This window comes from Tarenaya hassleriana, unplaced genomic scaffold (assembly GCF_000463585.1).
Source record: "Tarenaya hassleriana unplaced genomic scaffold, ASM46358v1 Cleome23, whole genome shotgun sequence".
Classification (NCBI taxonomy): Eukaryota; Viridiplantae; Streptophyta; class Magnoliopsida; order Brassicales; family Cleomaceae; genus Tarenaya; species Tarenaya hassleriana.
In genome coordinates this window covers 1,726,434-1,749,347 of record NW_010965625.1, presented here as the reverse complement: position 1 = coordinate 1,749,347, position 22,914 = coordinate 1,726,434, and the positions used below count along the sequence as shown (strand labels likewise).

General features: G+C 34.5%; 4 protein-coding genes across 6 annotated transcripts; 2 read left to right on the top strand and 2 right to left on the bottom strand.

Moving 5' to 3' along the window:
- Window positions 1-2,832, top strand: LOC104815295 (arogenate dehydrogenase 1, chloroplastic-like). The gene is given in 3 exon segments (XM_010543634.1): window positions 1-1,119; window positions 1,122-1,161; window positions 1,362-2,832. Coding segments are annotated over 3 exon segments (1,881 nt in total). The 5' UTR covers window positions 1-170; the 3' UTR covers window positions 2,254-2,832.
- LOC104815296 (prostatic spermine-binding protein-like) lies at window positions 2,651-4,831 on the bottom strand. Of its 3 annotated transcripts, none has more exons than XM_010543635.1 (4): window positions 4,724-4,831; window positions 4,469-4,596; window positions 3,313-3,353; window positions 2,651-3,232 (listed from the first exon to the last, which is right to left on the bottom strand). In XM_010543635.1, the coding sequence occupies exons 2-4, from the start codon at window positions 4,592-4,594 to the stop codon at window positions 2,863-2,865; spliced, it is 537 nt and encodes a 178-aa protein (XP_010541937.1). In that variant the 5' UTR covers window positions 4,595-4,596; window positions 4,724-4,831; the 3' UTR covers window positions 2,651-2,862. The 3 variants fall into 3 exon arrangements, with proteins under 3 accessions (XP_010541937.1, XP_010541938.1, XP_010541939.1); XM_010543636.1 differs by having other exon boundaries at window positions 4,469-4,599; window positions 4,724-4,827; XM_010543637.2 differs by having other exon boundaries at window positions 4,469-4,618; window positions 4,724-4,814.
- A 1,194-nt stretch (window positions 4,832-6,025) lies between these two features.
- On the bottom strand, window positions 6,026-8,375 carry LOC104815294 (succinate dehydrogenase subunit 6, mitochondrial-like). Its single transcript, XM_010543633.1, has 3 exons — window positions 8,083-8,375; window positions 6,716-6,818; window positions 6,026-6,498 (listed from the first exon to the last, which is right to left on the bottom strand). Exons 1-3 carry the CDS (start codon window positions 8,272-8,274, stop codon window positions 6,344-6,346), a joined length of 450 nt encoding a protein of 149 aa, XP_010541935.1. The 5' UTR covers window positions 8,275-8,375; the 3' UTR covers window positions 6,026-6,343.
- Window positions 8,376-9,097: 722 nt separating this feature from the next.
- LOC104815293 lies at window positions 9,098-18,377 on the top strand. The gene is made up of 2 exons (XM_010543632.2): window positions 9,098-9,442; window positions 18,280-18,377. Exons 1-2 carry the CDS (start codon window positions 9,114-9,116, stop codon window positions 18,305-18,307), a joined length of 357 nt encoding a protein of 118 aa, XP_010541934.1. The 5' UTR covers window positions 9,098-9,113; the 3' UTR covers window positions 18,308-18,377.
- The last annotated feature ends 4,537 nt before the right edge of the window (window positions 18,378-22,914 follow it).

Below are 22,914 nucleotides of genomic sequence, written 5' to 3'. Positions count from 1 at the left end.
CCTCATCTCTGTTTCCTCCATAATTTCTCTCTCTCTATACACACACATATATATATATGTATGTGTGTATATATATGTAATGACAACTCGTTTATCTTCTTCTTCCTCCCTTTTATCTTCCCGTTCATCAGAAATCCTCTCTCCTTCTCTCTTTCTCCTCTCACTCCCCCATGCTCTCCTCCACCGTTTCCCTCAGCGCCGCCATCACCACCACCGGAACCACATGTCGCCTCTCCGTGGCATCCTCCATCTCCGGAGACCTCTCCGGCTCCAAAACTGCTAACCCTTTTCGGACACTCCGCATCGCTATTATCGGGTTCGGGAACTACGGCCAGTTCCTCGCCGAAACCATAGTTTCTCAGGGCCACGTCGTCTTCGCCCACTCGAGATCCGATCACTCTGCCGCCGCTCTCCGCCTCGGTGTCTCTTTCTTTGCCGATCTCCAGGATCTCTGCGAGCGTCAACCCGACGTCGTCGTCCTCTGCACCTCCATCATCTCCACTGAGCAAGTGCTCAGGGCATTTCCCTTACAGAGACTTCGCAGGAGCACGCTCTTCGTCGACGTACTCTCCGTGAAGGAGTTCGCGAAGAATCTCCTCTTTGAGATCCTCCCCGACGATTTCGACGTCCTCTGCACGCACCCAATGTTCGGACCTCAGAGTATGAGATCCAACAATGGTTGGCGAGGTCTTCGGTTCGTGTACGAGAAAGCTCGAATCGGCGAGGAGAAATCCAGAATCTCGCGGTGCGAGGATTTTCTGGGAATCTTCGAGCGCGAAGGGTGCGAGATGGTGGAGATGAGTTGCGCCGATCACGACATGTATGCTGCAGGGACTCAGTTCATTACGCACACCGTGGGTAGGGTTTTGGAGATGCTGGAACTGCAATCTACGCCGATTAATACAAAAGGGTATGAGGCATTGCTGGATTTAGTGGAGAACACTCGTGGGGATAGCTTCGATCTGTATTATGGGTTGTTTGTGTACAATAAGAACTCGTTGCAGATGCTGGCGAGAATGGATATGGCGTTCGCGGGGCTGCGTAAGGAACTGTTCGGACAGCTTCACGGCGTTGTGAGGAAGCAGTTGTTTGAAGGTGAAGAAGGGAGAGTTCATAGCTTTTCAATGGTCATCAAAATGGCGTTTCTTTGGATATGATGAGGTATGTTTGAGCTGCTTTTTCCTGAATCCTTTTCAATTCAGATTGTTGCGAAATCGGTATGGTATAGTTCATCAGATTGTGTTTTGGAATGAACAATTGTGTTGGACAGTCTGAGGCTAGATTTAGGAGAAGAATTTCTCAAAGATGCTTTCACATTGTTTCCTTACGACTTTGGCTGATACCAATCTGCGATTTCGCAGATCGAAAGATGCTGCTCCGAAGTATGAATACAATGCCGAGCTCTCTGGCATTGTCGATGAAAGTTCAAAGCTCAAGGTTGCCATTATCGGATTTGGCAACTATGGACAGTTTCTCGGGAAAACCATGGTGAAACAGGGACACTCGGTCTTGGCATATTCTAGAACCGATTACACCGGCGCGGCTGAGAATCTGGGCGTCTCTTTTTTCTCCGACATTGATGATCTATTCGAAGAGCATCCTGAAGTTATTCTTCTCTGCACTTCAATCCTCTCCACCGAAAAAGTTCTCAAGTCACTCCCGTTTCAGAGACTAAAGAGAAGCACCCTTTTCGTGGATGTACTCTCCGTGAAAGAGTTCCCTAGGAATCTGTTTCTTCGAACTCTCCCGCCAGAGTTCGATATTTTGTGCACGCATCCCATGTTTGGACCCGAGAGCGGTAAACCCGGGTGGAAAGATCTTTCCTTTGTGTTCGAGAAGGTCAGGATCGGAAGGGACACAAGAAGAGCAACCAGGTGTGACAGGTTTCTCGACGTTTTTGCACGTGAAGGGTGTCGTATGGTAGAGATGCCTTGCGCCGAACATGACCGGTACGCAGCCGGGTCACAGTTCATCACACATACGACGGGGAGGATCCTGGAGAAGCTGAAGTTGGAGTCTACGCCAGTCGACGCCAAGGGATACGAGACACTGCTGAGACTGGTGGAGAACACAGCTGGGGATAGCTTTGAGCTTTACTACGGGCTGTTCTTGTATAACCCAAACGCTATGGAGCAACTCGAGAGGTTTGGGTTGGCCTTTGAATCACTGAAGAAACGGCTCTTTGGACGATTGCATCGTCTCCTCCACAAGCAGCTGTTGTTTGGAGATGGTGACGATTCCCGGGTCCAATAGCTAATGCTTACGCTGCTGCTCCACAGTATTTGAATAGGTTTCGTTTTCTTTTAGATTTGTTGAAATTAAATAATTTTAGATTGGATTTGGTTACGTTTTTTCCTTCCCGCCTCAGACACTTGGATCAAAGCCATTGCTCACGTAACGTTTCGCTTATGCGAAGATTCACCCGAAGAGAAAATAGTGTCAGTTCCCTTGTTTTTGTGTTAACTTCTGCACTGTCTGGATGAATCCGAGGAACAGTTCTCCGTCTTTAGACAGAGATTCTATCGCCACCGTTTCAACTTGGTCGGAGAAGATACGGTTGCTGGATCGAGTGGCCATACAATACGCCTCGGACGGAATTTTGAAGCAATGCATAGACTGTGGGAGAACAAAGAAATCGAAAACTCGAGGGTGTTTAAATAGGAAAGAGAATCTAAAAGAAAAAAGAAGAGGAAGAAGAGTTACACATACAAATGGTAATGAGGTTCTGAATCAGATGCGACGGCGACTGGCTCTAAGTTTCCTAAAACTCTACAGACTCCAAACATATCCCTCTAAACCATCCAATGTCCGGAAGGAAAAATCAAACCAAGACAGAGATCTGTTCGTTTCTCATCATACCTCTCACTTCCTCTTCTTTGATGGCGGTTGACGAATGTCTTCCTCCTCCTCGTCCTCCTCATCCTCACCATCGTCATCGTCACCATCATCATCATCATCATCGTCGTCGTCATCTTCATCACCATCGCCATCGCCATTGTCATCATCATCTCCACCATCGCCATTGGCCTCTGGGTTGTCGTCCGGGTCAGCTTCTTCCCCTTCTTCCCCAGAGAAATCCTCATCACCTGCATCAGCATCGTCGTCGTCGTCGTCATCGTCATCACCAGCTTCCACCTCGTCATCATCGTCGTCGTCATCCTCAGTTTCACTGCCGTCTTTGTTCTCCTCCTCACCATGGCGATCTGTCTTGTAAAGCTCCTCAAAAGGAAATCTACAGAACGGAAAATCAGATCCACCCAATTAGATACAGCTTTTAGACGGAAACAGGGACTCCAACGCACATTAAGTTACCTCTGTTCTACGGCGGTGAAACCAGTCAGCAGAGATCCTGCCTGGCATCAAACGACAACAACTCATGTAAGTGGAGGATTAAGTCACTAACAATGACTGAAGTTATAACATTCCAGACAAGATGCAAAGGAATGGACATTGCAAAACAATCAGGTTGAGATATGTATCTACCCATCAAAACATACGTAGGCTTTACGGAAACACAAAACAGGAAAGTAAAACTAAACCACGTGAACGTGATATCCCCATGCCGCAATTTATTAAGTGAAACATGTAACAGAGGCACCTTGCCCGAAAGGAACATAAAGCCGTAATAGGATAACTCGAGCAAAATACCAAAAACACGTGCAAATAAAGAAAAAAACCGTGTCGAAATTCCAGCTGCATGAAAGCAGAAGACAATTAGGAATGATCAACTTGAAGTAGAGAATAACTCGAAGGCCATAATAGGTAACCCAAAAAATCTGGATGGCAAAAATATGTCAGAATGTCAAGACAATTAAAGTCCGTCCGGCAGCAAATTAACTCAGGATTTTGCCTTGCACCCGATCCCAGGCAATATGTACTCACGAGCAAGAAAGACATGAACCGATTGGCAGGGATTGACAAAAGTTTGGCAGAAACACTTACGGTGAAGATGGCCGGAGTGTGAATTATAGGATAGTGCTAATTCAAGACTAAGTAAAGTTTGGCCAAAACATCAGACTCATCCAGCACCATTGTCATAAAAGACGATATTCAGACAACGGGAATTACCCGAAACACAACTGAGACAAACAAAATTCATCGAAACATAGAGATGAACACATGGAAATTCATCGGCCACTGCAGTCACAGAGTTGAGACTGCAAATCCAAATCTATACAGAACCGAATTCAAACTGGATACAACACAAAAGGCACAAACTGGTTAACAATGGGAATGAAGTTATGGTGAAAGTCACAAAAAATGGATCCAAAACAAACGGATGATTCCAATCCAATAAAAATCACACTACATTGACACAAGACAAAACCCTAAATTTCCTGAATATCACTACGATAACCGCTAAGACAATACCCCAAAACTGTAGAACAGAGAAACAAGCCATACAGACGAAGAATAAGCGAGAAATCTCCAATTATAGAAACGCAAGTTTTAAGGAGGTGTTCCATACCACAAGGAGCAGACAAGCTACGGTTCTTCCGACAATGAGAGCCGTCTCAGCGACCACGGCTTCAGTTACAGAACAAGCCCATGTCTGCTGCTTCTTCTCCACGGAGCTAACGACAGCGCCCTCCATATCTACTGAAGGAGAGAACAAAAGCTAAAAAGACAGTACAAATGCAAAACAGAAACGAAAACCCTAATCTCAGAACGAAATTTTCAAGAGAAACAGAGAGAGGGAGAGAGAGAGGGGGAGGGGAAGAACCTGAACAGGCTTATCGGTCTGGATCCGGTCAAAGGGTAAGCCCTAGGATTGGTCCGATTAGGGCTTTTGTGGTGAATTTTGATACCGGCAGATTAGGTTTTGCTATGTCCAGAAGGAGTAAGAGTGGATTTTTATTGGTCAAGTTCATTTAATGTGTAGTGGAAATAATGCAAAATGGTGTGGCAAATTCAAATAATTTTGGCATTTTCTGATTCCTTTTATTTTCCTTTTCACCAGTTTACCTTCTATATTAATATACGACCTTACTAAAAATTCAATGTTAATACTACGTAATACATGAGCTAATATACGAAACATAATTTAAATACTAACTAAAGACGTATGTATTTTTTTTTGTAACTGGATATTCTGAATTAAAAAACAAATTATGTATAAATATATATAGATATTTGTATATATATATATATATGTCTATAAGCATGCAATTGTGTATCTCTCTCTATATATATTCTATATATATACATATGAAATTATTTGATTTTTCATTTTTTAATGTGTCATCTTTCTAATTGTTACGTCATATTTCGACCGTCAGATTATCATATCATTAAATGTTATAGCAATTTAAAAAAATGAAAATTTATAAAATTTTAATTGGTATTTAAAATATTATTCCTGTATTATCAAGAATTTTAAAAGTTTATATATTAAAATAACACTTAGTCAAATTCATGTATTAATATATGATGCACAATATTTTTTTCCTGTTTTGACAGGATTTGATTACATAAAAAACCGTTGATGTGTTGACGTGGTTATTAGCGGATGTTATGTTATATATAATTTTTACTAATTAAATCTGATTTCTAAAAAAAAAAATCACACCGATAATAATCTCATTCAATCGATTATAATTTAAAAAAATTTATAATGTTAAAAAACTTTATGGTAGATTAGGGATTAGTGTAGATCAAAATTTATATATTAATTTAAAATAAATTAACAAATGGAGGAGATTTTGTGGAATTTCTCCCGTCTAGTTTTGAACAAGAGATCGCTGCTGTTCCTTTTATAGTGTTGGTTATAAATATTGCATGTTTAGAAACCAAATTATTCAAGGGGCTGTATTCCATTTGAATATATATATATACATAAATAACACTAATAAAGTCATTTTCAAGGTATTGGGTTCGATTCCACTAGTGGGATTGCAATAGTGGAGAGAGATGTAATTTTTAGATCAAAATGGTTCATATACAAAGGTTGATCTTAGATCTAGAATGGATATAGTCGGAGCGAAGACCCGGGAACCATCTTTGTTATAAAAAAAGACTAATAAAGTAAAAAAGAAAAACATCAAAATACTAGTTTCGTAAATGTCTTTAGCATGCAAAAATATGGTAAAATTGTTAGACCAAACCCGAAGACTCACCAATTGAATGGACTCATGATCTCTCTCTTACTGTGGGAACATTTCAGAGGAGTTTCATTATTCCGACCATAACTCAGCCAGTTCAGCGATTCTCATCTCGATTAACAAAAAATACGAAAGGAAAACGAAAGTTATCGCCTCGAGCCGTTTTCGAACAGATGCAACGGGGATTATTGTAAAGAAATGGAACCTTTTGGTGGTTGGTTTGGTTGGTTTCCTTATGGATTTCAAGGTCTTCCCTGGCTTTTGCATTCCCACCATTCCACGAACTTAACCTGAGCCGCCATTGTGTCGAATTTGTAGAGTTGCAGAGTCTGGTTAGCGATTCCGTGCCCGAAGGTCCAACCGAATGCAGCTCCCGCTCCGAACGCCAATGCAGCACCTTGCGACATTATTACCGAAGATGCAAAAAAATTAAAGACAATATCGGAAACAGACATGCCCTTATGTGCATAAGACATAACATTTCCCAACCTATTCAAATATAGCGTGTTTGGTTTCAGTTTCATTCATTTTGGCCAACAAGGTATTCTAGATTTGAAGAAACAAGAAAAGTTTCATCCAAGATAATCGGGTTTTCCACAAGACATTTGGCTTACCATGCAGGCTTCTTGAGTATTTCCACGCGAAAGCACCGGTAGATACAGCGCCAACAACACTACCGGTAACACCATAGTTCACTGCTTCCCTAGCAGTTTTCAGCTGAAATGTGGCAAAAATGTCGGCCAAGGTGTGAAATAGACAAATATCATGCCGCATGAAATGAACCGTATAGCAGATACCCCATATTGTAGGCCAAAAGACAAAACAAGACTTAGAAGATAGGAGAGAATACAATGGGAGTCTCAAATTACAAGGACACCTCAAGGAAGAGGGTAAAATCTTTCATTCGGATCGGATTTGTAAAGGCTAAAGCCAAAACTAAAATCAACTGAAGACTATGGATTCATGAAGGATTCAAAGGCATATTAGAAATGAGATTATAGTCTTCCATCCTCTTGGATCGGAAGGATGACGGAGTTAGCACACATGATAGAAGATACAGGAGACTTCTTCTCACTACAAGAATTTGGAAACAGACGAGGTTCAAAAACAAAACAGATTGATATTTACAACGACCAACAAGGCAAGAGTACTCTTCTGGGCACAAGCGTAAAGAGAATGAATCACATGATGTGGTGACAAGAGTACAGGCATTGAAAACAAAAAGAGATCAAATGGGATATCTCTGGCACTCTTCTCTACAAGACGTCAGCGAGAGATGAAGAAGTCTAAATAGCAGTAACCCTCTTCCATGGAATAGATTCAGAGATGAAATTCTCGCTGGAATTCTAAATCCAGAACTCAGGAAGGGGTTAGCTCGCACTTTCCAATCTATGTCAAAATAAGCCACTGGAAGAACGTTGAAGGGAAGCGATCAATGAGAGGCGTATGTATAGTCAAGAGTTCATTACAAACAATATTATTGTTTCACAAAAAAAAAAAAAGTTGCAAGACAATGAGAACTGACAGTGATAGAGACCAAAGACATTGTTTCAGCTTCGGTATAAGGACATAATCCTCTGGTTATCAATGGTTGGTGACTAGCAATGACACAAGAATAAATTGGAGCCGACGCACCTTTAAGTTTCAAGACAGCATAGAGAAGACAAATGTCTACAATTCTCATCTCACAGAAGCAAAAATGGAGAAACACAGGCCGATAAATCCACAGACGTACAGAGACATATACAGAGGGATACGAAGATATATGCATCAGAGGACAGTGAACCTACGGACATATGAATAGCGACTGAAAACCAAATCAGAGACAGATCAAAGAATCAATAGAGACACATGAAGCGAATCATACATAACTATCCACAGTAATACACGCACATAAGCATACACACAGAACGGATCAAACACCAAATCCAACGCTTGTCAACGAATCCAAAACACAGATAGAGAGAGACAGAAAGGGTACAATGGGGCCATGGATGGGATCGGAGGCGATGAACTTTTCGACATCGGAGGAGGACCAAGAAGGGAGAGGCTTGTCGCGATCGGTGAGCCTCGAGTAGTTCTTAAGGAAAGAGAACCTATCACCCCAAAACTCCTTGTACCCATTCCAGTGTCGCCAGAGAAACGACTGTGAATCCGATTCCGATTCCGCCATCTTCGAGCTTCTTCCCCTACCTCGATTCAAAATCTCCCTCGGTTCGGGAATTTTCTCCTACGATTTGCACAAGGGTGAGTACACGGTGCTCGGACAGCAGTTCTGTATGTCTAGCAATGATGACTCACCACCTGGAGAAATAAATTCAGGAAATTCCACAAACGCCCCCAAATTATAATAAATTTTCAAAACTTCTTCAACATATCGATTCTATCAAATAGGTCCAATTTATTCTTCAAAATATACAAATCAAACTAACAGCAAGTAATTCAATGGCATGTGATTTATATATTTGACAAGAAGAAAATTGATTGGCATATAACTTTGCTTCATTTCTCACTCGTGACTCAACAATTTGCATTATATATTAAATTAGGTTCCATTCGGTTTTATATCGGTTCAGTTTTAATTGATAAAATTATTTATTTTTCAGAGATATTTTTGATGTTTTTCAATTATCTTTTACTCGTTTCGGTTCGAATTCATTTTTTATATTTTAGAGAAATTATAACCATTCGAATTTTATATCTTACAACATTTGCTTTTGATTCAATTTAGTTATTTGATTATTAACTAAATTGAGAGTCCTTAGTGTCAAAACATAAAAGAATTGAATTGGTCTATTTTGGTTCGGTTTAGTTGGCCAAAGGATGGCAAAAATGATCAAAATCCAACAACACCTTAAATATTGACTCAACGGTTTGGCAGTTAGTTCACATAAATGGCATTTTGGGAAATTTCCTCCAACTAACTGCCCATACATACATACATACATACATATATATATATACACACACACAAACTATATACATCTCCATTTTTCTCCTTCTATCCTCACCATGGCCTTTCAAAACGCACCGTATCACGCACAAAAGCCACCACCACCGTCATCATCATCGCCACGGCCGTGCTTGTGCTCGCCTACAACGCACCCTGGCTCTTTCCGGTGCAGCTTTCACAGGATCGTTTCCCGCAAATACGTGCCACGAAGATCGACGGCTGACAACGCCGCCACGTCGGATTGGTGGACCCTGTCCACGTCGAGGAAAGCGAGTGCTCTGAAGGCTTTGTTGCTTCAGATCATAAACCCTTCGAACCATCGGCTTCGGAGACGGAGGAATTTTCAGCCAAGGCCTTCGAGGTTCTATACGAATAGCAATACAAATGGGTTTGTTGTTTCTTGAATTGAACCCATTTTTTTCTCTAAGTAATTTAATTAGCATTTTAGATAACTAATCTTGTTCTGATTATAAGTTAATTAAAGATTAGGGGTTTGTGAATATGGGATGTGATTAATTAAGGTCTTGGTATGATGTTGGTTTGGTGCCTTATTTCTTGTTTTGGATGTTAAAAACTAAGTAAAATATGGATGTATATATAATAAATTAATTAAAGATAAAATTGTAATTTTTTTTAAAAATAACCTAGAAAATCTAAGACGATATCCATTTAATAACAGAATTATGGAGAGATTTAGGTTATATAAACTATGTTTTTCATTTGTTAGAAGTCGGTCTAAAATAGGCGTAGATCTCGTTAATAGAACTTCTGATTTTATATAGAATGCATCAAAACAAAAAAAAATAGAAAGCATAGTGATTTATTTATATTTAAAATCTCTATAATTTTTAATATCAGCCGTTTTTATGTATCATTCAGAATTTGACACTACGTTGAATTGTTATATGCATTATGCATTTCGTGTGTTTTAATAACTCAATTTCAGTTATTTTGGATTCGATTATTTCGGATTTAAAATATTAATATCCAATCTGGTATATTATTTTAATCGGTTCGATTCGGTCGTATATATTTGTCGGGTTCGGTTCGATTATTTTGGGTTTGGTTATTTCGGATTTAAAGTATTCATATCCAAATGGGTATATTATTTTAATCGGTTCGATTCGGTTCAGATATATATTGGTCGGATTCGGTTCGGTTATTTCTGATTCAGTTATTTCGGATTTGAAATATTTATATCCAATGTGTTATATTATTTTAATCGTTTTGATTCGGTTCAGATATATATCGGTCGGATTCAGTTCGATTATTTATTTATTAAAATAATATCACATCAGATTTTTTACCGTACTTTTTTTATATTTGGGTTTAGAAATTTATTTGTTGGATTTTATAAAAACATATATATTTCGACGAATAATTATAAATATAAGATTTTTTTGGTAATAAAAAAAGTGTATATTTTTTTATCAATATCTCAAAACTATAGTTTTTTTTTACTATTTTTTCTAAAAAAATAAGAGATTTATTCGGCGGATCTCCTTGAAATTTATAACGTATAATCGTGGTTTATTGTGTTCTTTGATCTTCTGTCTTCACTAAATCATACTACAAATGTGTCTACATCTAAAAGGAATATTAAATCACACATATATATATATATATATATATATATATATATATATATTAATGCCAATCAACGTCATATATAGGCTTCGAATGGTTGTAGTTTTGGGAGTTTTAAAATCTAAAAGTAAAAAAACTACCATTCAAGTTTTTACAAAATTATTTTTTCTAAAAATTTAGAAAACCATTTTAATGAAAAAATCAATAAAAAATCAAAATCTACTTTTTTTTAAAATCAAAAAACCAAAATAAAAGTCATCACCGATTAAAAGCCATATTTATTGGTCTTGGCCGAATTAATTGGGAACACAAGCAGAGTATCATACTCCGTGTCTAACCCTTGGGAAACGTAACCCAACGCGAAAGGTATGATGACTCCCTTTTTCTTTTACGAAAAATAAAACCTAATTTTGTTTCTTTAGGAATAAATTGAGAAACTTGAAATTTTAATTGTTCGAATATTAGGATTATCTTTATTTATTGAGTATATATGATTGCATCCTCAATTATATACATTTATAATAGCCACCAGGTAGTGAGTCCACTATATTAAGGAATAATATATGACCTTCTTGCTACAGCCATAAAAATTACAGCAAAGTTACCAAAGAAAACTCGTATAAAATCATGTTAGAAAACAAATTTTATATTATGTTCCGTTGATATAGAATTTATTATATTCACTTTATTTTTTAAATCATGTTCAATTTTTAATATAAAATGTATTATTCGGCTTGATTGTGGGGTTTTTTTTTATACCCAAACAATAATGTCCAGCCGTGAGAAAATATTCATATATCTTTTTTACTTGTACCCCAAGCAACGAGTGATCTTAGGTTTCGCAATGAATGTTAAATTGAAGAGAGATTGACCGTTGACTTGATTAGGTCGTGATGTACGGACAGCCCCCAAAGCAGTCAACTCACTCAATTCAAAGACACAGTTAAGACCGTTGACTTTTAAATATACCAATAACGTATGTTTGAGAGGTCGAGATATTTTCACCGCGAAACCTAGATAATTATAATTTTTAATTAAATTTAGTAGTATTTTTTATAATTTAATCGGTACACGAATATATTCAAGGTAAAAAAAACAAATGTACAATCTATATATTTCATCTTTTAAATTAATTTTTTTTTATTATTCGATCTATAAATAAATAACGTTGAATATCTCAAAATTGGGTATTAAAATTTATCACTAGTTCCTTTGTCCCACGTCAAAGTTCCACAACGGCTAGTAGTTGTTGCTTGAATTAATCAATGGCATTAATTATATTTAGAATGATGTACATGCAAGGAAATTACACAATGCAATACTTGTTGATTGAATTAGTCAATTGCATTTATTTTATTTTAATTAGTGAATGTTCATGTTCGGACTTGGGTGCACTTGTTAATAATTAGATGGGCCATATATTTATTTATGATTTCAGCGGCATGCAATAAATGTTTTGAAAGGCCTGTTGTACAGAAACTTTTTAAGTAAATGAAATATACAAATCTTTATAAAAAAAAATAAATAGATAAATTTATAAATGTTTTGAATTTTCTCTTTTGTAATGGGCTTAAATTCTTTTGAAATTGTGCTTGTGTTATCTATTATTAAACCAAAAGAACTTATTGCAATGGAATACGAAATTTTCAATGTTATATTAGATTAGGGTGGGCACGGATCGAATATTCGGACTTTTTTAGATATTTTTATCCTTATTCGATCCGTACAAATATCAAATTTTGTTATTCGTATCCGATCCGTAATTTTTGGATACCCCTAATTTTAGATATCCGAAAAAACTCTGAATATTTCTAAATATCCGTATCCGACAAAAATAATAAAAAATATATTTTTTTCATTTGATAGATATACACATTGGATAATATTATTCTCAGAATGGTTGCATATAACACATAGGAAAAGACTCAGAAATTGGTTTTTGGTTTGATAGATGAATCATTCATTAATCTGCAACTTCAAATCTTCAAATGACATCTGAACATTGACCCATTAAAAAATACAGTTTCTCCAGTGATATTGATCTCGTTGGGACATGATACGTTTTTCAGACATGGTTTTTACAAATCCATCACCCACCAATTGATCACAAAAGATCTCTAAAGGACATCAATGGAGAACATGATAGAAATACCGGCAAGACGACAACGTTCTGCTCTCACTGCCGGAATGTCGATAACTTTTCCAGGAAATCCCTGCCAGTAATAGAAGAAATCGAAGACGATGATCAAAGATTTTGTCGGAAATTTTAGGAGAAAGGGAGAGAGGGTCGGCTAAGATCTATGACAGAGAGAAGAGGAAGATGTTGGGGTTTCCTGGAATCTCTAGAGCGAATCATATTCCTAAGAGATCGATTCTAGGGTTTGCGCATCGGATATAAAACAAAAATTATATGAAACCCTAGAACCATGCATGTATGAATCGTAGAAACGTTAGAACGCTTACCTCAATCGATCCGGAGCCTGTATCAACTGAAGAATTCATTCGATCACTTTAGGCAGGAAGATTACCTCGCCCTCTATACGTATCCACACCTCGGGATGGATTCCAACGATTGGAACTTGTCTGCTAGGATCCGAATCTGCTATTCGGTATGATGCTTCGAGAAAATGAGACTTGAAAACTCTTGGATCTCACCAAAAACTGTCAAAAGTCTGCACCAAACGGCTGCCAAAGTCTCCATCTTTAATGGGTTTTAATCTCCTTCTTATAAGCTGATTTAACCCTAATTTTGGTCTAATTTTCGAAAAACCTGAAGCCTGGAACGGACGGTTTGGATTTGCACGCGGACCGTCCGTTCCAGGTGTAGAACGGACGGTCTGCATCATAACGTGGACCGTCCGTTCCAGACTACGGAACGGACGGACCACGATTCTGGACCGTCGGGTCTGGACTTGGCGGACCGTTGGGTCTGGCCCTTCTGGTCCTTTCAGTCTGGACCCTTCCGTCTCGGTTTTTTCTTCATTTTCTCGTGCGTTTTGTCTTTCCCTGCGTATGTGACCTGTAGGCTCATTCGATATAGCAGTATAACCCGAAATCTCTATTTCGGATATACAAGTCATAAGCGGTCTGTAGCAAGACACTATGACTACCTATCTCGAATAGAGTTTGTTCGTGATCTTACGAACGCCAGTGATGATTCCGGCTGATGATCCTTTTGTATCGCGATATCATATGTCGAACATAAGGGATGGACAAGCCACCTTATCTGATTCGACTACTTTTTCGTTCACTGAGTTCAACTGTCTGAAATAGACGATGTTCGTCTATAGTGCGGCCACACATTTCTACAGTCTCGCTCACACAAGGGGTCCAGCGATATCTCTCTCTTTTACGAGAGGTACTAATCACGTTTTGACTATCTACAATCCAGCTCATAATTCATTTCGTACCTGATACACACCTTTATAGTCCTCCTGTTACGCAGGACGTTTGACGTAATCAAAGTACGCAACTCCTCATGTTGGATTCCGTAGATATCTCAGGTCTTAGAATCCAATCATGGAACCGTCATATGAGATTCAAGTCATGACGCTAGTCCATGTGATAATCTCATGCGGGTCAATCCAGTATTTCGTTCTCCAACGAATACCTATGATTGTGATCGTATCCATACCTATGATCATCTATATGATCATCAATCACACATCATACTAGTTTTAGTATATCATTATTCCCACAATGATACATGACTAGAGAGTTTAGTATTGTTCATAACAATACATGGATTTCATAACATATCAAGTATGCACAACATGTAATGAATCAAACACTCATCCATAAACTCATAGAAAGTGTCAATACGTCAAATGTATCTATAAATAAAGCTCGCAAAACAGTACATCATAGAGCACTAAACCAACAATCTCCCACTTGCTCTAATCATGGACTGCTAAACATCTAATGCTCATATTCCTAACATGACCCTCATCTTCGACGAAGGGAGAGGCTTCGTCAACGGATCGGTAATGTTGTCATCTATCGACACTCTGCAAATGTGCATGTCTCCTCTGTCTATGATCTCCCTGATAAGGTGAAATCGTCTGAGTATGTGTTTGGATCGTTGATGGGATCTGGGTTCTTTCGTTTGTACGATCGCTCCATTGTTGTCACAATACAGAGCAATGGGGCTATCAGCACTAGGAATGACACCTAAGTCTCCAACAAACTTCCTGATCCAAACAACTTCCTTTGCTGCGTCCGACGCTGCAATATACTCAGCTTCTGTAGTAGAATCTGCAACGGTCGCTTGCTTAGAACTCTTCCAGCTAACAGCGCCTCCGTTTAAGCAGAAAACATAGCCAGACTGCGATCTGTAGTCATCCGGGTCTGACTGAAAACTAACATCGGTGTAACCCTTTACAGGGAGCTCGTCTTCCGACCCACCATATACCAAGAACACATCCTTAGTTCTTCTCAAGTACTTCATGATATTCGGATACGGATCGAATTTTCAGTTCGGATACGGATCGAATAACGGATCGGATCAGTTTTTTCGAATATTATGTCCACCCCTATGTTAGATAATTTTATCACCAATAGACCGGAAAGTGAAAAATGGACAAACATAATTCATCGACAATTTATCACTCGACAATTTATCACTCTAAAAATTATTCAACATCCAAACATAATCCATCGACAATTTATCACTCTAAAAATTATCTAAAACCTCTCACTATCTCCAACTCTTAAAAAAATTCAAATAAAAATATATTTTATTATTTTTATTAAATATTTATTTATTATTTTGATTTCAAATATTTCCAAATTCTCACACAAAATCTTAAAATGTGTTGCAATTTCCTCCACATTCGTAAACGCGGTTAAGCTCCATCAATTTTGATGCTGACTTGGCATGCCACGTCATACAGATTTTGGCAAATCATCACATTTCACCACATCACCTTGCCACGTCAGAAAATAAGTAAAAAATAAAATAAAATAAAAAAATTCCAGAATTTTTTTAAAAAACTAATAAAATGAAATATTTTTTTAAAAAACTTTTAAAAAATTACAGAATTTTAAAATTTATTTTTTAAAAATAAAATAAAAAAATTACATATTTCATATGCATATATATACATTTATACATATATACATACATATCCACATATATATACATGTTCAATGTATATATGGATATATATGTATATATATGAATATGTATATACATATGTGAATATATATATATATTATTTATGTGTATATATGTATATATAATTTTTTATTTTATTTTTAAAAAATAATTTTTAAAATTCTGTAATTTTTTAAAAGTTTTTTTAAAAAATTGTGTATATATGTAAATGTATAAGTGTGTATATATATATATATGTATATAATTATGTATGTAGATGTATATATGTGTGTATATGTATATAATTGTGTATAGATATAAAAATATGTATATATGTATATGTAATTTTCTATTTTATTTTTAAAAAATAAAATTTAAAATTCTGTATTTTTTTATTTTATTTTATTAGTTTTTAAAAAAAATTAGAAATTTTTTTATTTTTCTTTTATTTTTTATTTATTTTATGACGTGGCAGGATGATGTGGCGAAATGTGATGATTTGACAAAATTTGTATGACGTGGCATGCCACGTCAGTATCAAAATTAACGGAACTTAACGTCGTTTACGGGCATAGGAGAAATTGCAACACATTTTAAGATTTTGTGTGGGAATTTGGAAATATTTGAAATTCGGTGTAATTTTTTGTCAAATTAAAAATTGGTGTAGGAAATTGGAACTTTTTCGAAAATTTGTGGAGGAATATGGGATTAACCCTTATCTTTATTTAATATTTATATTATTTTTATTTAATATTTATATTTATTAATATTTTTTAAATTAATTATTTTTAAATTTTAATTTAATTCTTCCAAAAAACTTGAAATTCTAAATTAATTTTTATTTTTATATTAATTTTAGAAACGCAATTAGCAACTAACCAATCTTGTCTGTCAGACCAACTTTTGGTCAGTTCCGGACCTAGTTAGTTTTTCGGCCAAGCTCGTCTATGTGTCCAAGTCCATTTGGTCAGCCGGATCAACTCTTGGTCCAGTTTGGACCAGACCCAAAGTTTAGAAAAAACCTAATTTTTCTCTCCGATCTTTCCCATTCATACACGTCCATCCCATATGTGTATGACTCTTTAGGCTTCTCCGAATACGACAGGAAATCTGAGATCCAATCTCACTTTACAAATCATAAGTGGACTCTATCAAGATATTATGATTATCTGTATCGGATAGAGTTAGATATGATCTAACCGAAAGCCATAGATAACTCTAACAATGATCTTCTTTGTCTCACGATATCATAAATCGAACCACAGTTCGATTGTTTTGTCGTATCTTGAGTAGAATGTAAGAGATAGATGACATTCATCTATAGTGCGACCACACATTTCCACAGTCTCACTCCTACGACGGGCCCAAAGATATCTCTCTCTTTCGAGAGGGACAAAGTTTCATCTTGACTTTCTACTATCTACTGCATAATTCATAATGTACCTGAAATACGCTGTTATAATCATCCAATTAAAGACAAAGTTTGACGCAGTCAAAGTACATTACTCCTTATGTTGGATATCGCGTAGATATCTCAGGTCTGATGATTCAAAGTGAACAACCATGTGAGATTCCAATCATGGATTGATCCAATCGACAATCTCACGCGAGTCATCCAGTCACTTGTTCCAAACAAGTACCCATGATCGTGATCCGTATCCAATACACATGATCATCACTATGATCATCCATCACGCCTCAAGTTAGTCTTAATTCATTATTACTCCCACAATGACAAACGACAAAGGAGTTTAGGATCGTTCATAATGATCCATGGATGTCATTATTTCTCAAACATGCAAAATAAATAATGAATAAATAATGTATTCATCCAATGAATTCATCATAACATACAAGGTCCCATATCGTATGATCATCATAGAGCACCAAAATCATCACTTCTTAGTAGAATGTGTGGGTTCTTAACAATAAAATAGTCATATATCTTCTTTGGCTTTGCATGATTGCCCTTCTTTTTGAAAAATTCACACAACATACATCTGTTTCCATTAAATGGATTGTGTCATGTGGTTTATTCACGTTAGTCTTTGTTATTTTTATTTTGCAGCTATAATTTTGATACAAAAGAAAGTTGAGGAAAAAATTATTTTCAAAATAGGTTCCATATATATTATCTTGTTGTGATAATACGTTATCTGATTTTAGGAGATGATTTTTTTGGGAAAAAAGAAGTTTTTGATATTCATGTGTGTGTTTTTCTCTTTTTTTCTTGCATAGTTAGTAATGATTAGGGGTGGGCACGAGTCGGATACCCGGAAAAATCGAGATATTTGGATATGGATCCGCAAGACTCGAATATTTAACTATAAGATTTGTATCCGAGATTTGATATTTACAAATATCCGGGGTATCCGGAATAATGGTCGGGTATCCATTCTTTGGATTGCAGACTATGTTATTTATGTGATGGCTTTGCATGATTGCCCTTCTTCTTGAAAAATTCACACAACGTGCATCTTTTTCCATTAAATGGATTGCGTCATGTGGTTTATTCACGTTAGTCTTTATTATCTTTTTTGCAGATATAATATTGGTGCAAAAGAAAGTTGAGGAAATTTTTTTTTCAAAATAGGTTTCATATCTATTATCTTGTTGTGATAATATGTTGTCTGATTTAAGAGGTGATTTTTTGGGAAAAAAGAAGTTTTTGATATTCATATGTGTGTTTTTCTATTTTTTCTTGCATAGTTTGTAATGATACTATGAAATTATTTGGCATTCAAGACGTGAAGCTGTGAAATGATGATCGTCGTCTTTTCACATTTGAAAGTTTTGATTGGACGAATGAGTAACTTTATAAATTGATATAGTCGTATTCATCATTATTTGAAGGTCTATATTTACAAAATTCATAAATCCTCTATATTTAACCATAATAACAACCGATCTTTTACAAATATATAGTGTTTTTGTATGATTATCTTTTTTTCCACGAATACATAGAAAATGAACTATAAAAAATGTAAAAGGCTCTGAATAGAAAGTTTTTCTTCATCCACCAAGAATTGAAAAACAAATTGAATCGCCTCCTCTTACTAGACTCCATTGAGAAAAGGAAGAATTTAACCCCTTGCATCATCCACAACTAAGTGATTTGGTTTTTTCTTTCGTTTGATTTCGTTTGATTTGTGCATGTCAGATTGTTGTATTCATCATTATTCAGAGGTCAATATTTACAATCTCTCTCCCTCTTTTAATACAGGCCACTCTCTGCCCTCCTGTTTGATTATGTGTCTCTTACTTTTTTTTTGTATGGATCATATGTTTGTCCTTCTTAGTAGACTGTGTGGGTTCTTGAACAAAAAAATAGTCTTATCCATTCTTTGGATTGCAGACAATGTTATTTGTATGATGACTTTGCATGATTACCCTTCTTCTTGAAAAATTCACACAACATACATCTGTTTCCATTAAATGGATTGAGTCATATGGTTTATTCACGTTAGTATTTGTTATCTTTTTTGCAACTATAATTTGGGTACAAAAGAAAGTTGAGTAAAAAATTCTTTTTAAAATAGGTTTTAGGTCTATTATCTTGTTGTATAATACGTTGTCTGATTTTAGGAGGTGATTTTTTTGGGAAAATAGAAGTTTTTGATATTCATGTGCGTCTTTTTCTCTTTTTTCTTGCATAGTTAGTAATCATTATTGTAAAATTACTTGGCATTCAAGACGTGAAGCTGTGAAATGATGATCGTCGTCTTTCCTCATTTGAAAGTCTTGATTGGATAAAATGAGTAACTTTATAAATTGATATAGTCGTATTCATCATTATTTGAAGGTCTATATTTACAAAATTCATAAATCCTCTATATTTAACCACAATAACAACCAATCTTTTATAAATATATAGCGTTTTTGCATGATTATCCTTTTTTCTTGGAATATACCGAAAATGCACTATAAAAATAAATGGTTAAAAAATAGAAAACGCCCTGAATGAGATGTTTTTTTTTCATCCAACAAGAATTGAAAAAACAAATTGAATCGCCTCTTTTTACGGACAACATTGAGAAAAATGAAGAATCGAACCCATATCATCATCCACAACTAAGTGATTTGGTCTTTTCTTTTGTTTGATTTCGTTTAATTTGTGCGCGTGAGATTGTTGTATTCATCATTATTTGGAGGTCTATATTTACAATATATCTCTCTTGGTCACGGGTCACATTTGATCACAATATGCCACATGGTTAAAAATTGCACTATGATCACATTGATCACACACATATCACAATGAATCACAACGATACTCATATGACTTAACTTATTAATGAGTAATACGAGTTGCATATATATCAAAATACATAGAACTGCTTGGATAACTCAATTTAGTCACAATATTATTATACAAAGGTTTTATATTTCTTCTCTTTGAAATTGGTGATGTTGTAGTTTTATAATCGACGTAGATGTTATTGTTGTTAACTGATTTGTTTAGTCGTCTCACATTTGATCACAATATGTCACATGGTTAAAAATTGCACTATGATCACATTGATCACACACATATCACAATGAATCACAACGATACTCATATGACTCAACTTATTAATGAGTAATACGAGTTGCATATATATCAAAATACATAGAACTGCTTGGATAACTCAATTTAGTCACAATATTATTATACAAAGGTTTTATATTTCTTCTCTTTGAAATTGGTGATGTTGTGGTTTTATAATCGACGTAGATGTTATTATTGTTAACTGATTTGTTTAGTCGTCTCACTTTTTCTATTGCAGAAAGAGTTTTTATGAGTTTGAATTTTAAGTTCTAAAGTATTTCTTCTCTTTGAAATTGGTGTTGTTGTGGTTTTATAGGCGACGTTGATGTTCTTGTTGTTAAATGAGTTTTTTTTTTCTAAACTTCATCTGGATTAAGACTCGATGTTTCAAAATATTCGTCAAAATATTCGTCAAAGTTGAACTTCATACGTGTTCTTTAGATTAATTTGAGATCTTGATTAGAAGTGATTTTTCCAGTTTTTGGAAGTTAAGAATCTAAAAAAAATTCAGTCATAATTTTTTTTTTATTTCAGTTTTTCTAAAACTACGAAAAGTCAATTTTTTGAGAAATTAACATAAAAAACACTCTTTTGTAGATTTTAGTGATTTGTTATTAGACTTTTTATTTTTATTAAAAAAATAATTATATAATTATTTTAAAGACAAAAATACTCATTGTTTTAAAAATAAATTTCACATTATATTTATGCCTATATAAAGCCAATATTCTTACAATTTTTACCATAACTCATACCTTTTTTGAAAAAGGTTTTATAATTTAAGGTATGTAAATTCAAATTTTATTACTTAAAATATATATTATTATTATCTTATATTGTTATTACTAGTATTAATAAATATGATTTTTTTTTAATGCTAAAAACCTTTTTTGTAATTTTTAAATATAAAATCTAAAACAAAAAATTAAAATACTATTTCTACCAACCAAATTTTTTAAAAACTGTGAAAATTACAAAAGTCAAAAATCAAAAACCTCAAAAATCCAAAATAAAAATCATTATCATTCAGAACTTATTTTAGTATAATTCATTAATAATACCATAAAATTCATTTATAGATACTTTATATTTATTATATAATACCATATAAACCATAATCAAACTTTAAATCAGAGTTTTGATAATTTTTTATCATCGAATCGCAGGTCACATAGATCATATAGATCAAATAGATGCATTAAAATCATATTTGATGACATTAAAAATAAAAAAAAAATTATTAACGGTGATCATATCGAAAATTGATTCATCTAATCATTTATAATGTTTGATCCTATATGATTCGGGGTACAAAGTCATATAGATTGATATAGGTAATGAGATCAAATGAATAATAAGATTATATAGATTACATGGTTATATGGTTATAAAGTTATATGGTCACAAAATTACATGTAACAAAAAGTTAGAATAGATAAAAGATAAAAACATAAAAATAAAAGAAAAATAAAATTATTAATCAGGAGAGAAAATAAAAAAAATAAAAATATATAATTAATAAAAAAAGAGAAATTGGTGAAAAAAAATGATGAATAAAATATATAGAAAATTAATTAAAATATTAAAGGGTAAAAGAGAAAATATACATTTAGAAAGATATTTTGGAAGTAGAATTTAAAAAAATTGAAGGGTAGGTTCAGAAGTATTTTTAGCATACTAAATAATGGCCCTATAAAATTCGGTTATTGATTTAATTTGGAATTTTGATGGTTTTTAAAAAATAGATATGATTGAAATTCCCCATGTTATGTTTTATAAGTCAAAAATTATTTTTAAAAAAAGTTAATTTTTTTACATAGTGATTAATGCAAGTAATATTCCATGCAAATATTTTACAACCATTTGAAATATCAACATCTCCTTTTGCTAACAATATTTGGAATCTCACTAAAAAAGAGAAAAAGAATATTCTAAACACGTTTTAATATGTTCACATATCTTTTTATGCCAATAAAAATTATATTAATGTAAGGTTTAAAGTAAAGTAAGGGTCGTCTAATCTTTGATTTGGTCAAGAGGAATCGAATTTATTCGAAAGAATAACGAATAAGTATTTTCAAAACGAATTTAATAAAAAATGGATATGATTTTTTAAAAAAATCGGAAAGCTGCATCCGAATAAATGATCAAAATAACTAAAAAACACTTAGAACTTCTATAAAAAAAAATTAAATATTTTACAAAAAAAACTCAATCCAAATAATTTTTCTAAAACCGAGAAATTTATATCGGAAAACTACTAACCGTAATCCAAATAGGAACTCCGAAATTTCAAACCCTATTTGTAATTGTAAAGTACAACTTGTAATCACATTAAATGTAGGGTTTATAGATGGTAAATTCTTTTGAAAACGGTCCAATAAATTTCAGATGGTGGGGAAAATTTTCAACCATAAAAATAAAAACTGTGAGATTTAACGAAAAAGATTTTCGACTATATATATATATATATATATATATATATATATAGGTCCCTCTGCATGGGAGTTGGATTCATTTATGTTTTCTTCCCATTGAATGCATGTCTCTAATTTCTTTCTTATTAAAAAATGTTATGATCTAAATATTTTGGATTTTATTCCCATTTTGATTTAGTTATTTTGTATTTGGGTCATATCTATTTAGTTTT